The 18,297-nt window shown below is 38.4% G+C and overlaps 2 protein-coding genes across 7 annotated transcripts in view; one reads left to right on the top strand and one right to left on the bottom strand.

Annotated features, from left to right (window-relative positions):
* The window catches only part of Arl13b (ADP ribosylation factor like GTPase 13B), a 65,111-nt gene that overhangs the window by 10,946 nt on the left and 35,868 nt on the right, over positions 1 to 18,297 (top strand). For 4 of the 6 annotated variants that reach the window (XM_055594466.1, XM_055594475.1, XM_055594458.1 and 1 more), the window contains exons 2-3: positions 8,131 to 8,201; positions 10,889 to 11,138. In XM_055594466.1, the coding sequence (XP_055450441.1) occupies positions 8,147 to 8,201; positions 10,889 to 11,138 (305 nt within the window). In that variant the 5' untranslated portion in view covers positions 8,131 to 8,146. Of the gene's footprint in view, positions 1 to 7,263; positions 7,271 to 8,130; positions 8,202 to 10,888; positions 11,139 to 18,297 lie in introns of those variants that run through there. The other 2 variants (XM_055594482.1, XM_055594483.1) reach the window with 2 other exon arrangements.
* On the bottom strand, positions 16,652 to 17,556 carry Stx19 (syntaxin 19). The gene has a single exon (XM_055594484.1). The coding sequence runs from the start codon at positions 17,554 to 17,556 to the stop codon at positions 16,675 to 16,677; it is 882 nt and encodes a 293-aa protein (XP_055450459.1). The 3' UTR covers positions 16,652 to 16,674.

Raw genomic sequence — 18,297 nt, 5'->3', positions numbered from 1 at the left:
GGTTCATATGTCTATATCTAGGTCTGATTTAGGGCTGAAACTCAAATGTCGCTATTTTCAACACGTTGACCAGTTATGAGATTGCTCCCTACAAAAAAGATTTGCTAACCAAGGCTGGCAAATGTAAATTTTTTTTTAAGTTAGACACTCTCCTGTGTACTTTTTTCTTTTCATTATTATTAGTTTTAATTTAGTATATGTGTGTGCCTCTGTGTGTGGGTCTCTGTGTGTATGTGCGTGTGAGTGCTAGTGAGACCAAAGACATGAGATGCCCCTCAAGCTAAAGTTATAAGTGGTTGTGAGCCACTCGAATGTGGGTGTTAGGAATCAAACCTGGGTATTTTTAAGTACTGAACCCTTTCTCCAGCCTTTCCATTATTATTTTTTATAGTGTGTGTGTGTGTGGGGGGGGGGCTATGTATATATGTTAGGTAAAAAGGGACCCTGAAATAAGATGTCTTCATGTACTCAGTTTTGGAGTATATTAGCCACTACACTGAATAACATCAGATATTAACACCTGGACTACAGATACTTGAACAAATATATAATCAAATCTTTGCTGCCTGAATCACTTTTTTTTTTTATTTACTAATTCCTAAGAATCACTTTAGTTTTAAAATATTTCTGTTCATTATTCCTTTTAATCCATGAATATGTAAATATTTTTCATTAATTTTCACTCAACTAGACATGGAATAAGCAATTTAAATGACATTCTCATATTGGTGAAAGGTTTTCATGAATTAACTTTAATATAGTACTCTTCTGAGATCATATGCATTAGCTTCACTTAGTGCTTCCTCAGTGAGAGGGAAATCAGAAAGTAAGAGTTGTAAATTAATGGCACTCTGGCACGATGGGCACTGGTGCTGCACAGTTGATACGAACAAGTTCTAGCTGAGGAGACTATGAGTTGCTGCTTGGGTTGACCATGTGGGGACAGAAGGCATCCAGGCCTTGTCTGCTGGGGAATGACGAGGAAGAAACCACCAAGCTTGAACTTAATTCTGTATGTTTTTAGGCAGAGAATGCCCTGGTTAGGTTTTAAAACTAAATAAATGAACAGACAAACATAAGGGGGTTTGCCTTCTAGAGGTCAGGATTTGGGTTGAGACTGGTTATCTGTAGCTTTGACTGGCCTGGAACTTATTGTATGGCTGGCCTCAAACTTAGAGCTCCCCCTTCCTTTGCCTTTCAAGTGCTGGGATTAGTGCTGGGCTACAGAGTTGGGCTTTATCAAGAACAGATCACCTTTCTTTCAGATGAAGGAGCTAAGTTGTGAGTGTGCTGGGCAAATGAGTGGAAAAACATTCCAGGTTGTATTCGTGAAAAGGAGCCTTTGTCCTTGGATACCCAATTTGGTATGCATTTATAAAAGTGAGTAGCTATTAGGACGAACGTGGTTCAGGATACTCTGTAATACAGTAGTATCTATTATTGTTTGGTAAGTCATTGTGTTTAAACTTCCCTTGGAAACTACTGTGGACTAACTTCTTATTAGCATTGAGTGTCGTGTACCTCCCTTGCTCAAGGCATGGCATGAAGATATATGATAGAGAGAAATGTCTTTGAACTGTGGAGACATGGTATTTAAATCAAAGCCTTTGTTATTGCAGGGATGAGAAGAGTGGAGACCATTTAGTTCTGAGGTGCTTAATTTGAGGTAGTGAGCACCAACATACCTCTTTCTCTTCTTTTATTGAGAGAAGTTCTCACAAGTACCATAGGCTGGCCTCAGTACAGATATCCCATCTTAGTCTCCCTAATGGTGAGATTACAGGTGTGAGTTACTGCTTCTGGGGACCCAGTGTTATTTTACAGAATTGCACAGCATTTGATAGATGCTGTTCTTCTCTTAACCCCTTTAGAAACTGCTCACATTAATACCATCTTTCTCATCTCCATTCTCCACCCCTCCATCCAGATTCCACGCTTAACGTGTTCTCATCTTCCTTATGTTCTGGCCTGACTCTTATGTGTTTCCTGGGCTGTTTCATGTGTTGTGATGGATTAAACTGTCACTTATATGGTGTAAATACCTGGTCAGATCTCTCAGTTTTAGACCTCAGCCATGAGAGCAAGCACCCTGTCGACATGTACACAGAGAACTGCTTAACCGTCATTGAGAATCTGGGCCCTGCTGTACAGTCCCTGGCTTGTGCTCTAGGCTGTCTTGGGAAAAGCTTCAGACTGAGCATCTATTGTGTGTCATGGTCATGCACAGACTATTCTCATTGTCTAATTTTCACCTTACCCACCTGTGTTGGCATTGTCAGTATTGTATTTTATTGATGAAGTTGTGAGCAGTAATGTGTCACAGAGTTTAGAAATTGCAGAATTAGGGTTTGAATAGAGGACTCTATAACAGGATGGTGTCTATTTTAGTCTAGTGCCTTGAACCTTATTGTGTTGCCTATTCGTAGTATAAACATAGCTAGATCTTATGGTACCACAGAGCCCCTGAACATTTAAGCTGTCACAGTGTCCCAGTATATTAATGTTTATGTTGTAGTCACTGGAGGAGCATTTCAGGGTAAAAAGCATGTCTGGGCAGTTTTGTATACATAATGCCTAATGTTTTTATTAAGCTCTTGTCCGAACGAATGACAGAATGATTGATCTTATTGCCTGTACCAGTACTCTGTCCACCCCAGAGTACTATACTTTGTCTTTTACTGTTTGAAGAGCTGTGCGTTTGATCAGTGTGATCATAAGGATAAAAGATAATCTTTCATTTCCTTATTATCCTACAGCACCACAGCCAAACTGTCCACAGTGATAATTTACCACATTTTTAAAAGCTATAGTAACATGCACTTTTTAGTGTGCGAAGTACTGTGCATCTGTGTTATTTTAAGGAATTGCACAGACTTGAGTCTTAGGTAGCTGCTGACCTTTAAGGCCATTCTGCAAATTACCAAATATTACAGTTAATTCATGCACGATTTGTATCTATACTATCACTTTTATGTATTCATATACCTTTAACTACCTCAAATATTTAGTTAGTGAAGCCTCTCTTCAACTGAATGCCATAATTTTAAACATTTACAAGCATAGTCTGTAAATAGAGGATTATTTTATGCCAGTCTCACTATTATATTTTCCAAGATGATTTTCTTTTCTTTGAAGGACATTTTAGTTGTTTGTCTTAATAGAATTCATAAGGTAAAGGTTGTGTTCACGAGACTGCAAATGTAGCTCAGTGGTAGTGCTTGCTCAGCACATATAAGGCCCAGGGTTCGATTTCCAGCACCCCTCCTCTGCCCAGTGAGTACAGTTTGTAGGTGTGATGGTTAGTTTCAATTGTCTACTTGACAGAATCTAGAGATTCTGTGTCTGTGAGGCAGGTGTCTAGACATGCTCATGGGAACGGTATCTTGATTGCATTGATTGAAACAGTTTTATTATTGAAGTTATTAGTCACTTTTTTCATAGCTGTGGCCAAATATCTTTTAAAAATGACTTAAGGGGGATATTATTTATTTGGGCTTATGATTTCAGGGGCTTTATACACAGTTCCGTGATCCCAAGCATGTGAACAAAGATGGCTGTAAAAGTTGATGGTGAAACTGCTCTTCACATACCCACAAACCAGGAAGTCAGGTGGCTGATGACATGGTTGAGCAGTTAAGAGCACTTACTGTACTTACAGAGGAGACTAGCCTTTAAATCCCACACCCACACCCATGACAGCCTGTAACCTTTAGTAGCTCTAGTTCCAGGGGACCTGACAATCTCTTATGACCGCTGAGGGCACCAGGTATACATATGGTACACATACATACATTCAGGCAAAACCACTCATACAAAATTTAATTAATTAAGAAATCTTACAAACATACTCACACACTCACACTCATACTCAGAAAGTGGCCAGGTATAGTCATGCCCTGAGTGAGCCATCCCCAGAAGCTTGCTTTCGCCAGTTAGGCACTACCTTCCGAAGTTTCCAGTGCATATCTAAATAATTCCACCAGCTAGAGACGAGACTGTGCATTCAAACCATGAGCTGTGGAAGAGGGGTGTTGTTGCTCTTCAGGATTCCCCTATAGGGATTCTTTATACACTGCACCTAGGTCTGCTACGCAGATGTACCCGATGGGCAGCTCAGGCTTAATGTGGGTTCCCTAGTAAGGGTAGTGGGGGCTTTCTCTGACACTGACTCTGTTGCCTGCTTTTTGATCCCTGCCTCCTGACAGGGCTGCCTCTCTAGTCCACAGGGAAAGAGGATGTGCTTAGTGTGGATGCAACTTAATGAGCTGGGGTGGGTGGGTAAGGGGGGGCTCCCCTTATCTGAGGAATAGAGGAGTAAAAATGGAGAAAGAGAGAATGAGTTGGACCAATTGGGGAGGAGGGAGGAGCCTATCATCGGGATATAAAGTAAATAAATAAATAAACAAACAAATAAATAAATATTTTAAAAATTCTGCCTTAGTGGTCTTTCTTTGTAAGACAGTCTGAGACTAATATAGCAGGCTCTGTTTCCAAGTCTCTCCAACGGTCCTGCTGTTGTTACCTCTTTATAATAATTATCTCACATTGCTGAAATTATCTTTCAGTCTTCTTGTTTCTTTGCTCTAGGGTCTAAGGTTTATGAGGGCTGACATTCCTCAGTGTTTGTTTGTTTCTTGATAATGAATCCATGTTATTTAGAATAAATGATACAATCAGAAAATGTGGACTTGCTTTCTTGTTTTCTATATGTTTGGCTGCAGGTATGTGTATATACCGTTTGCCTCATAGCTTTCTTAGGAAGGAAATTCATACTTTTCACAGTTGACAATACGTGTATAATTTTTATATGCATAGAAGCAGCTTGTTACATACAGCCTCATCTCTACATCTTCATCATCTGTGTGGGGCTCATTGACATTCCTACTGTCCTCTTCAGTGGCTGGGGACAGTACCTGAGGCTCCTTCTTATTCTTTCTGAATCAAGTGCACATGTGACTTCTAGCTATCTGCCATGGTGGTTTGAAACACATAGAAAAGACCAAGATTCTTGGGTCCCAGTGAAACTACCATGAAAAATAAATTCATTTTAGTCATATAAAATCCAGAGTCCTTGCTAAAACCCACAGGCCTGTATGTAATCTGATGAGTCCCTGACCTCTTGTTCTTTTATTCTGTCCTTTTCTTGTGTGATTTTATCATGTAGTCTTCCTACACATTCCTTATCTATTGTCTTTATACCAGCTGTGGTCTCTTGCCAGAATGTGTATATAGCTAATTTTTTCAAGGCCTTTCTTATATCTTACCTTCTACATGATGCCTACCTTGATCACTCTATGTGAAATTTCCCAGATCTCCATTGTCCACTCTCAGTTCACATTTTCTTCATCTTTGTTATTCTTTCTCCCCTATAGTACTCAACAGTTTTCTAATATACCACATAATTTATGCCTATTCAGTTCGTTATATTATTTTCTTTCTTGCCATAAAGTGTATACTTAAAAAGAGGACTTTATATTTGTTTTTGTATGAATACTTGTTTTGGTGTTTGTGTTATGGTGATAGTTGATAAATAGGTTTATCTTAAATATCTCAACATTCATTCCTAATTAATAGATTATTTGATAATTTACCAGTTTGGCTTTTGGAAGACTTAGCCTGTGACCTATTCCTAGAATGCATGACATCTTCACCTCTGTCCTTTCCCTTTGTCAGTGCTCTTAATCTCTGAGCTATCTTCTCCAGCCCCCTGTCTTTTTCCTTTGTATGTGTGTGTGTGTGTGTGTGTGTGTGTGTGTGCGCATGCGTGTACCGTGAATACATTTAAAATTTGAGAGAAAGAGAACAAAATTAAAAGTGCAGCTCCAAGAAAGCCACACCTAGAATTTAAAGAACTGCCATGTTAATTCTGTTTTTAAGCATTTTAAGTATCATCATCAGTGAGAAATTAGTAATATTACTAATACAAGTGATGCCTGCGTTTCTCTTGGCCTATTTGGCATGCATGAGCAGGTGGCTGTAGTGTTGGTTGGCCTGGACCTTTGAGTGCCAAATGCTGGGATGATAGATTCAAAGGCTTATAGCTCTAAGTCCTGAGAAGCAGAGGATTAGGACTTCAGGCTCCAGAAGCCAGATACTGTCAAGTCCTAGATGCTGCCTTTGAATGTTACTGCCCCAAGCAGCAGTGCTCTCAGTAGCTAGTGTAATCCTTAGCTTTGGGCAGCAGGTGGCAGCAGTAGCTGTCAGTGCCTGCAAATTACAGGTCCTAAACCCTTCCTAGGACTCATACCTTCTACCCACTGCCCTACTGCAGTCCCCAGGACTAAGACCTTTGGCCTCTACAGTTGCTGGTGTTACAGCTTTGAGCATTGGCAGCTTCAGCTCTTAGGGCTTGGCAGATTCCTGGAACAATTCTAGAAACTGGGACCCACAGTCCTCATCTTCCACCCTCCTCTGCCTCTACTACTTGGTACCATTGTTGCTGTTGTTGCTGCAGAGGGAGGTGCTGTTGCCCACCCCTGCTGGCTTCTCTACATGTTATGAGCTTAGCCCTCTGTACTTTTAATCAAAGAAAACACCATGTGACAGACACCTTTGATTGGGCCCTCCCATCAGACTCAGAAAGTGAGCCAAATAGTCTGAATGTATAGCTGGGGGCAGGATGTGGCAGGGGCGTGAAATACAAATGAAGGGTCATATATTTGTACTAAACACAGAACAGTCTACCATAGATCTTGTATAAGGAACTGTCACAAGCCCCATACAGCACCAATCAGTGGCTTCTTGCTGAGTTACTCAGGAGGTGTCCCACTCCTCCCCCATGTCTTCGGAAGGGTAGTGTCAGTGTTGTCTAAAGTACACTAAGGCATGTTTATATGTTATGTAGTCTATATGTTTATATAAAGAGTTAAAATCCAAAACTAACATTTCCAGAAGCATCCCTATCAGTAGACTTGGGGAGGGGCATGCATGCAGAAAGGGGAGGGAGGGTGGGATCGGGAGGGGAGGTGGGAGGGGCTTATGGGGGGATACAAAATGAATAAAGTGTAACTAATAAAAATTTTTTAAAAAAAGTTAAAAAAAAATAATGTTTAGCCCCTGTTCCTTTGCCCTCTGGAGTTCTGAGTTCCTCTGATCTATCTCACTTATGTTCTACCCTGTGGTCCTAACATGGCAGCTGGGCTATGCAGTAGTTGTCTCTGTGGTCCTTAAGCAGTTTTATTCCTAGATCTACAATGATGATTGGCTCTTTACATTGTGCAGAGATTCCCTGGCCAGGAATGAGCTCAAATACTAGGGACTGAGTCAGCAGGTTAGTAGGACCAGTGTATATCTTCCTTAGCTTTGTGGATTTTTTAGAAGTTAGTGTTAGGTGCTAATGTTAGGTGACTTGCTGACTGATTCATTTGTATGATCTTTGACAAATTATTTAACTTTGTGGGCTTGTAATGCTTCATCTTAAAAGTAGAACTAAGACCTTTGTTGTTTTTACTCAATGGAGTAACATATTTTATCCTTTATAACAATAGCAAGCATCTTTCTAAACATGTTACTACTTCAGTTAGTAAGCATGGCATTATGTTGTGTTTCAGAATTTTGTTTGGCATGGTGTTGCATACCTAAATACAGAGATGAGCCTTGCAAGAATTATTTATGTGCTTTTAAAGACAGACAAATGGTTCAACTAAGTAGATAGATAGCTGAGTCCTTAATAATGATCTGTAGCTGAGGGGTAGGTATCACCAACTAGCTCCCTTTTCATCCTTTATTGCTTAGACATATTTTTATATTTTTGCTTAGCTGATAATAGAATGATGATATCATGGTATCTTCATAAATCCTGCTTTTGAATCAATATTTTATTCATCATCATAGTACCTATCATCTAGAACAACAGGCCCCAACCTGTGGGTTGCTACCCCCTTAAGGTAGTGACCCTTTCACAGGGGCTGCATATCAGATACTTACATTACAGTTATAACAGTAGCAAAGTTACAGTTGTGAAGTAGCAATGAAAATAATTTTATGATTGGGCTTCACCAATCATAACTATAGTAAAGGGTTGCAGCATTTAAGGAAGATTGAGAACCACTGTTCTAGAAGATTGTTGCTTGAATGGATAAATTCCCACGTACTAAATGAACAATCAAAGTGATCTTATTTTCTTTTAAGAAAGGTGACTCTTGTGATGGTTGGACTTGATAATGCTGGTAAAACAGCCACAGCAAAGGGAATCCAAGGAGGTAAGTAGAAAATTCATGCATTCTGCACATTTAATTTTTTTTCAAAACTATTTATTCATTTATGCTAAATTGCTTTATTACATGTTAACTAGATAGAGATAGTACCCTCCTTGGTGTTGTTAATATACTCATGCTATGGATAGGCTCTGCCACAATTCAGATTTGAATAGATGCGGTCTCCTGGACATCATTCATTCTCAAGAGACAGGGAGTAACATAAACTAACCTTGAACTAACAGTCCTCTACCTTAGCATCTCAGTTGGTAGGATTATACACACAAGCCATCAAATACTCATATTTGCCATATGGTCTCTTCTTCCATATACCCTGTTCCCAATTGTGACCGTATTGAGGAATATTACAAGAGCTACTTACAGACTTTCTCTCTGGGGGCCACTCTTCGCTGTGCCTATCACTTAGCTGCATTTTGTTTTATCTGTCTACTTCTGCAGGCTGTTAAACCCCTAATGGCAGGTTTATACATTTTTGTGGCCCAGTTGTTTAAAAAATGCTTCTTGGGAATAGTAGGCAGCCTTCTTAAAATATCCTTTCCATAGCACCTACTTTTCTACCTATTGGCTCTTTTTTTGAGATACATGGACCTCCTCTCTAACTATATTGCTTTTGTTCAAAATTCAGACCCCACTGTCTGTCATCTATTATGTCATAATAACTTTCTTCTAAAAGTGTCTTCCCTGTCATAATTGTTGCTTTTTTCACTGGGCTGTTCATCTTCCTGACAATCAAAATAATTGTATTAATTGGAAAGATGTCTAATTTGTATAACAGAGATCTGAAGTCATAGTGGCTCAAGAATTTTGAGGTTTATTTCCCTCTGACACTCCACGATATAGGGATTCAGGCCTTTTTCCTATTTACTTTGCCATCCTACTGTTCTGTTTCTCCTGCTCAGCCTAAGATAGCTCCCTAGAACATTTTTTGGGCTGGACAGGAGTAGTGAGAGAAAAGAGGAAAACATGTTTCTTTCCTTTAAGACCATGGAACAGAAGCTGACATTATTTTAGTTCATGTGCCTTTACCAAAGTGTGTGATGTTCTAAACCCCACTACTACTTCTAAATATTGAATCAAACTTACTAGCAAGGGCGATTGTCATCTACCTCTTCCCAAATCTTTTCCAGGGTAGCTTACTGGTAGCTAGAACTAGTTTAAAATTCATCATAGTGGGAATATTTAAGGAAATGGGCATACATACATGCTATTGTTCTCCCTCTGCTTCCAGGTAAGTTGTTGAATATTTAATGGACCACCACTAATTAGTCTAGACCCTCCTTTCATGGCCAGTAGCTGCCACTGAGGGTGGGAGTCAATATAGTTTGTTAACATTCATGTGCCCAAACTAAAAAAATTCTTAGGAATTTCTATCCAATACTGTTTCCAAATAGGAAACTATATTATTTTTGGTAGAAAGAGTTTTTTTTTCCCTATGGATTATCTCTTGCTTAGTTTGATATTAATGTATCTTCACTATATTATAGTCATGTATACATGTATATAGATGTAGCCATTATATCTATTATATAAAATCTTGACAATAGTCCAACTCTCTATAGATCAGAAGAGAAATCTGATTGTTTTGCTTATATGTTTTGCATGTTATGCAATTGTTTCACATGTGACATAGCATGTAAGAAACACCTAATTTTTGTTTATTATGTATTTGTATTTTATGTTAGACTTATTGTGTCTTAACATATATGTTATTGTAAGTCTAAAGATTGAGGATCACGTAGCTCTGTGTCAATTAACTCCTTTATAAAAGGTTACCAGTAAATGACTACAGTAGTGTGTGCTAAGCGCTAAGGGTACACAAACATGGATCCACCTGTTGGGAAGGTGTAGAAAATAGGATGTAGTGATAGATGGTAAAGGTGATATACAAAGTGGCAAGGCATCATCAGAGAAGGGTTCCTAGGGAGAAACTGTATTTGAGCATTTGTGTTGTCTTGAAGCACAAATCCTGAACATGAGTTAGGTTGCTCAGGTTTTTTTATGCCCTGGCTTTTGTAGTCCTGAAGTCTGATTTCATAGTAAAGGCTTTTAAAGTCCTGAGGGCTCAGATTAGGGTCCTGGCTCCACTTGCCATATAACATTGAAATGCTTTGTTTTGTTGTATTTTCTTAGACATAGGTTGGCCTGAAGCTTGCGATCCTCCTGCCACTGTGCTTATATAACATTGAAAACTCATGAATGAATGAATCAAGCCATTCAGCATGTATTTATTAAGTGCCTATTTCATGTTAATTTGTAAGATTGTAGTATTTAAGTAAAGCGAACAAACAGCCACGCAAAGGTGGCACATGCCTTTTATCCCAGCACTCAGGAGGCAGGAAGATCTCTCAGTTCTAGGCCAACCTAGTCCACAGAGCAAGTTCTAGGACAGCTAGTTCTACCCAAAGAAACCCTGTGTTGAAACAACAAACAAACAAACAAATACCCCAAATCCCTATCTGTGTGTAGTGAAAATTACAGTTGGATGTTTACATTAATAACCCTTCTCACACAAGCATGTTTGGAAGTAGTGTCTATTGCACCAGCAATGAGTTTTCCATTTTGCAATGGCATATGAATAATACTTGTTATGTGATTTGTGTTGTAGAGATCAATTAATGCTTTTAAAGTCTAAAGATTCCCCTTTTTTTTTTTTTTTTAATCATTTGCAACAGAGCCTCCTGAAGACGTAGCTCCCACTGTTGGATTTTCTAAAATTGATCTTAGACAAGGAAAGTTTGAAGTTACCATCTTTGACTTAGGAGGTGGAAAAAGAATTCGTGGAATTTGGAAGAATTATTATGCTGAGTCCTATGGGGTAATATTTGTTGTGGATTCCAGTGATGAAGAAAGAATGGAAGAAACAAAAGAGACAATGTCAGAAGTGCTAAGACATCCTAGGATATCAGGAAAGCCTATACTGGTGTAAGTACTAAGTGCTGTTGTAAATATAGGGGCAGGAACATTTGCAAGGAATCGCTTGTGTCTTGCAGAATGTTAAGTGAGCCAAGGTGGTCATCTATTAATATAATAAATGTGTACACTTACCTGTCAGTCATGTTATCATATTGCTTTTGGTTGAGATTAAATACAGTTGAGGCTGTGTTATGAGCAAACTTACTAACTTGATTTAGATCTTTCATCCCTGCCCCCAGATGGAGCCCTTACACATGCTAGGCAAATGCTCTGCCTTTGACCTGCAGCCTCAGCCCTTTTTCAAAACAAGATTCTGCCAAGTAGCCTATGTTGACCTTGAACTCTTGATCTTCTTGCCTCAGCATTGTGAGTTGTGTGCCACTACACTGAGTTTCCTCTCTTAATAATTTATATTTTGTCATTGTCCTTCTTTATTTGCTTCTTTTTGATTTGTTTTCTTTAGGGTGGGGTCTCACATATCTCAGGCTGTTCTTGAGGTTGTAATGTGTTAAAGGATGATGTTAAATTTCAGATCTGTCACCTCTACCCGGGATACAGGTGTGAACCACCTTAATCAAACTAATCCATATATAGCCTTGTTCAAGCAAGGCATGCACTCTCCCAGCTAACTGAGCTACCTTCCCCACTATTGTTCTTTTCTCTGTAGTATATTTCTTGAAAGTTATTTAAATGGTTCCTTCTATAGTGACAGTTTAACCTGTCACTCTGAACTTTCATGTTTCCCTGTTGTACATGTGATCTAGCTTCATTGTCTCAGTCATATGCTTACATCGTTTTGTTCCTAAGCCTGCACATGTCTAGAGGATGTTGAGAAGGGAAATTTGCATTCGAAGCATTCATGCTAAGTGAACGCCAGATGGCACTGTAACGGGCGACAAAGCAAAGGGCCATCAGCTCAGAGTGCTCTGCAGAAGCACTATTTCCCCTCATTCTTGTAATTCCTCACTAAGGTATAAAACACATTAAGCCATCATGTCTACATTAAGAAAAATGTAAGAGGAGTTTCTTGCCTGTAGTTCTCAATAGTAGATGAAGGTTTTTAAAACACACCATTTGAAGCTTTGATTATAAAAGTTAAAACTTTATTGGATTATTTATTAGTAAAGCTTATGCTTTTAAATTTTTAAATGTTTGATTAAAGAACTGAGTCTCCCTGTTATTGAATCTGGAGTAAAATATTGATAGAAGTGACTAAACAAAGGTGACCTTTTGTTTAGTCCTACAGGTTAAAGGTAGTCTTTGAAAGTGTTTAAGCAGAGACTCATTGGTTCTAAAGTAAGAATAACATATTAATGACTGTTAGTCAGCAGTAGAGGAGCTAATGTATTTTTAACCAAATAGTCATTTATTTGTTTTCTTTTGTGCATATATGCATCTATGCATATATTAATTCAACAAATATTGAGTATCTACTATACTTTGCATTACTGGCACAAGGAACTGTTTGGTTGCCTCTGAAATAAACTGAACTGGAAGGTTCATTACACAACCTAATATATTGAAAATTTCATAGCTAGCTCAGAGCAATGTTCTAAGAAGACGAGTGCCAATCTTAGACCTTCTCTTGTGTAGTCTTGAAAGCTGTCTTTAGAGAGCTAATAAATCACACTGCCTATCATTGTTTTTACTCTGTAGCCACTGTCTCAAATTTCTTTTCAGGACTTTAAGAATTGTACTTGTGATAGTCCAGTTTAGATATTAGAATAGTGACATGTCTTATTATACAGTGATGGGTCTTTACTATGTTTGAAACCCCTGAGTCATGTCACCAGCCATTTCATAGACACGGATGTGATTGCCTTCACTAAGTTCATCCTCTGAGTCCTTTACTCATGGAACTTGCAGGGCTCATTGGCATAAGCTTTGTCTTGCTGCTGTTTAACCTCTTTTTGGAAGATGTTTGCTATCTTCCTTTACTTACATTGTAAACTTGCACTCACAGCCTTCTTAGCTCATTCTTCTGTCTCTAACACACTCTTAAAAGTTTACAAAGAACAAATATTTGACAGTGCTTCTAAGCATCATCATGGTAGCATAGACTTCTGCATCACTGGTTCCTTCCCAGACCTCCAATACTTTGAAGGTGAGACAGGCCTTTGTAATCAGACAGGCCTCAGGAAGGTCCCCCTTCTTCCCATTCCCTCCTTTCCTCAGCCCTCTTCTCCTCTTCATTGTTTCCCTTCTTACTCTTCCTTCCTTTGTTTCCTTGAGAAAAGGTTTCACACTAGCTTGACTTTGAACTCCCAGCAATCCTCTAGCACAAAATGGGGATTACAGTTGTGCAACCACCACAGTCCAGAAAGTTATTGATTCTTTCTGTGTTTTCTTGGCTCTACTTGCAAATGAGGAATTGAAGGCCTGTGCCAGCTTGTGAATTCTGATAATGAAAGTATGGACATGCAGAGGGTTCCTACCATTCTATAAATAGATTTGAATATGATTGCTGATAATCCAAGATTTCAAAGTGTTATTATGAATTCAAACAACTTAAACCAATTTAGTACCTAAAAGTCCTTAATAGTTTTTTTACTTGTTATTTTTGTCATCTGTTTCCAGAGCTAGCAGCTTTTGAATACTGTTCCATCAACTCTTTCAAGAATAAGTTTTCTCTTTCATATAGTTATGTTAAGAAAATAATTGCTGCTTTTACTTTTACATAAAGTGTGGAAATAAAATATGCAAAATATTCAACAACTGATTAAATATGTTGTGCTTATTGCTTAGGTTAGGATAATGCTAAGCAATTGAAGAGATAGCCGTAAGACATTATTTATCATAGCCATGTTATGACATGAACGTAATGCCCATCAACATAGAAGCCACGCACAAGATCAAAGTCACATCACTTGTAAGAAGATGGATACAAGTATGTGTCACCAGGTTAAGTGAAATTATATAAAGATAGAAAGACAAATATCACATTTTTCCCTTGTATATAGAATCTAGAATCTAAGGCGGGGGGGGAACAACCTGTGAATAGTAACGCAACTACCCGAGAAGGTAAGAGAGAAACAAGAAGGTGGAGATGATCAAGCACAAAAATGCATGTGTGGTCATGTCATTGTTGAACCGACTAATATGCATAACTCATATTAATATGATAAAAAGAAAATGTGGCAACCAAAGGGACTATTATTCACTGCTTTGCAACAAATCTGTGCTTAAGTTTTACCTTAAAAGCATGATAAAATACTCACAAAAACTTTGAGAAACTCATTTGGCTATAGTTGAATTTATATATATATATATATATATATATATATATATATATATATATATATAATATTACTTAATATCTTAATTTTCATGATAAATAATTTAAGAAGAGCTATAACCAAGTTTTAGTAAAACTCTAAATAAAAATTTAAAAGGTACCATAGAGGTAATTGCCATAATTATCTAGTCAGCTGTTGAGTTTATCGTCGAATGGCTCTTTTTTTATAATGCTCCTTTAAGCATTTTTAGCTAGGATATGTGAAACTTCTTTTTTTGACAGTGATGCTTGATAACTGGCATAGTAGGAAGCAATTCAATTTATATTTTTAAATTAACATTACTTGATAGTACTTATAACATGATGTAACATGACAATTTAATTTTTTAAAGTTCCCAGCTCCCTCAACACATTTTTGGACAATTGCACAGGTATGGAAGAGCCACTACCCTGAGCAGACAGGTGTCTTCACAATCCCCGCCCACACTGAAGCTGCTGAATGTGACTAGGTTCACATTTCCCATGGTTCCTAAATGGTACCTGGTTATTCTCCCACCATCTTTTAGGATGTTTCAATCCTGCCCTCTGATCTGATTGTATCCTTCATCCTCTTGCTCCCTTAACTGTGCTCTTCTCAATTGATAATTTTGCCTAGGGTTCTTTAAGAAATAGAGATTGCCATATAAGAATCATCTGACTTTTTTTCTACCACTCTGGCCAAGAGTTTGAACAGATAGAGCCCTACAGTGAGGAGTCAGTCCTGAAGTGATGTGAAGGGAAAGGACTATATGATACCCAATAGTAAGAAACACAGAGGACTGTGATGAGGTGGTGACCCGGAAGAGGAACTCATTCCTGGTATTGAAAAGAGAAGAAAAAATCTGCAAAAGCGAGGGTTGGGTTGTGGTGAACAAATGAAGATGCCTTGGGTTGGAGCAGAAATGCCGCCTTCCACACTATAAGGAGGGGAGGTGGGGCATACATATCAAATCAGAGAACTGAGTAAATTTGGTGGTAGGAAAGAACACTCTTATGTACTATGGATGTTGGTTGGGCTCACATAGTAACAAACAGATTTATAAGATGGAATTAAGTTCCAGCAGATAAAGTAAGGATGATGAGATACATGTCATCAGGAAGGCTCTGCTAGGGTGAACAGTAGGCAAGAACTTTCTCAAAAGCATTTTTTCCTGATGACAATAGTGGCAAATATATACTGGAGAGAAATGTTACTCCTTAATAGCAATAGAAGAAAACAAAAACTATCCTGATGATGAACATGTTGCTTTCATGTATAGGAAACAATAAAAGTTTACCCAAAGGGGAAAAAGTATAAATTAATGAAGAGGCATCATGTCCTTGAATAGGAAGACTAAATATCTTTATGGTGTTGACCATGCACCAGTGGCAATGTTCAAGTGAGCATAAAATTGCTGATAATAAGGACAGGTTTGTTCAGGCATAAGGAACAAAGTATGGAAACTCCAAAAAGAGTGACCTACTTCATTAAACAAAAAGGACAATAGAGCTGGGCCACAGTGGGCAAAAAGATTCCGTGAAAGAAAAGATCAAGTTTAAACAAGCAAAGAGCAGAATGGTTTTAGTGATGCCTTCCTGTGTAATCCAAGCACTCTGGAGGCTGCACCAGCAGGATCATCAAAAGGCTGGAGACTGCTTAGGCCTCTTCATTAATGTATACTTTTTTTCTTTAGCACTTGCTTCATCATAAAGTGATATCACATGCCCAAGAACACAGTTGCCTTTATTTTTACTTTGTCAAGCCCTCAAATCTGTATTAATTTAGTTTCTGGTCCAGATCCATGTTCACAGAAACATTGTCTTACCTCACAATAGGTGTTATGTTTGACTGTCATCAGTTAGATTCTTCACTAAATTTAGGATTGAACCTTTCCAGGTCCTAATGATCACCAAGTTTACTTACCTATCTGAATATCAAGACTTAATAGGCATCGTAGCTTCATTTTTATGCATTATGGCATCTTTAAGGTCTTATTTTATACAACTGTTAATTACCAAAATATTTTCAAGTAAGCCAGATTAATAAAGTAATCACTTTCATCTTAAGAGTACAGAAATGCACAACAGAACTCAATATTTTCCCAGAAACGTAAGATCTATTTTAACTAAGTGCTTGTCTGCAGTTTTGATAACTTTAGTGGGTAAACGATGAGCGGGGAAAGATGACCAGTTAGCAATGATAAAATGTGTGTGACTGGACTCATGGTATGAAGACTCTGAAATGCGGACACCTTAGCCACCAACCCTGAGAAAGTCTCTAAGATGGCATCTTTATTTGGAGGCACAGCATGGACAGCAGCAACAACACAGGGCCCTGCAGGGGTTTCTTCTTTTGTATTTTACAGCAAGTCCAAATTTCTCTTTGGTATTGCTAACGTAATCTTTTGTGCTGTTGACCATTACCTCAATGTTGTTGATGCTCTCTCCTTGTTCCTCTACTAGAAGAGATATCTGAATGAAAAGGTCCCGGAGGTCCCTCACTTGGTTCTCCAAATTCACAAGTTCTTTGTGTCTCTGTTCAATCTCTGAGAGTTGGGCTTTAGTGATACTGGTTTCTGTGAGTAAGCTTTCATTAAAAATCTCCCATTTCCCATGATGAAGCATGTCATCGACTTCCTCTTCAGACACTTCTTTTCCAGCCACTTCAAGCTGACGCACAATAAATGTCTTGCACTTTTCCTGCTTTAAAGCTATTGTATCATTGTACAGAAACATGGTTTGCTGAAAATGGCGGAACATGGAAGCATACTGAGACTGAAGTATCCTCGTGACTACTGATGATAGACCATTTTCAACCTCTGACTTTTTCACTTCCTTGACTAATTCACCCAGCGCTCTGTTTATGTGTTCTGCTTGAGTTTTTATCTCCTTGGCAATGGTAGAGTCTCGTTTAAGTAGACTAAACCTTCTCATAGAAGCCACCAGACTTTTCTGCTGCTGTCCAAATCGCTGAACATCATCAACAAAGCTGTTAATGTTCTCCTGCAGTTTTTGGACCTCATGTAGGTGTCTCTCAACTACAGGCTCTCTCTCATAAATAACAGCTTGCTGGACAAGCACCCCTTGTTCCTCTGCTTCCACAAACACCTGGCTGTCCCGAGAGAGTTCCATTTCCTTGGTCTTCAGTTTTAATTCTTGAAGTCGGTCTTTCATTTTCCTTTTCCTCCTAAGAAACAAAAATAATGGAATTGAACAAATGAGTTGCTGTTTTTCCCCATCAGCAGTTGGTGTGAGATGGCTATGACCTCTTAGTAAAATTGTTCTAGTTTCTAATTTGCTATATAGGGAATTTGAAGCTAACCTGAACTATATAGTAAGAAGCTGGCTAAAACAGAAAAGAAGGAAAATCAATAGTTTTCTCATAGAGATTACCAACATAGGGAAAGTAATGTAAGATAATTTAGGAATTATTTTGAATGGTTGCTCCTGCTGTGCGTCTCATTCATTCGAGTATAGTAGCTGAGAAAGCAATGGTGAGGATACAGTTGCCCTCAAATAAGTCCATTCCTGTCATCATACTGTCCACAACATGACTTTCTGTTATAAAAGTTTCTTTGACTGTACTTTAATGTTTAAGCTGGACCTTTAGCCTCCTACATTACCATTATTAAAGATACCTTTGCTATTTTAGTGAAAGTCATGTTTAGAATAGACTCCCTTTTCTGGGACTGGAGAGATGGTTCAGCAATTGGAAATACATGACGCTCTTGCAGGGACCAGGGCTCCTTTCCCAGCAACCACATGGCGGCTCATAACCATATGTAACTCCAGTTCCAGTGGATCTGATGCCCTCTCTTCTTTGTGGGAACCGGGTATTCATGTGATACATGCATTTAGGCAAAACACTCGTACATGTAAGAGTCTTTAAATATATACTCATTTTGCTAAATATGC

This window comes from Psammomys obesus, unplaced genomic scaffold (assembly GCF_907164565.1).
Source record: "Psammomys obesus unplaced genomic scaffold, mPsaObe1.curated_primary_1811, whole genome shotgun sequence".
In the NCBI taxonomy this organism is placed as follows: Eukaryota; Metazoa; Chordata; class Mammalia; order Rodentia; family Muridae; genus Psammomys; species Psammomys obesus.
This window is presented reverse-complemented; position numbering and strand designations above follow the sequence as displayed.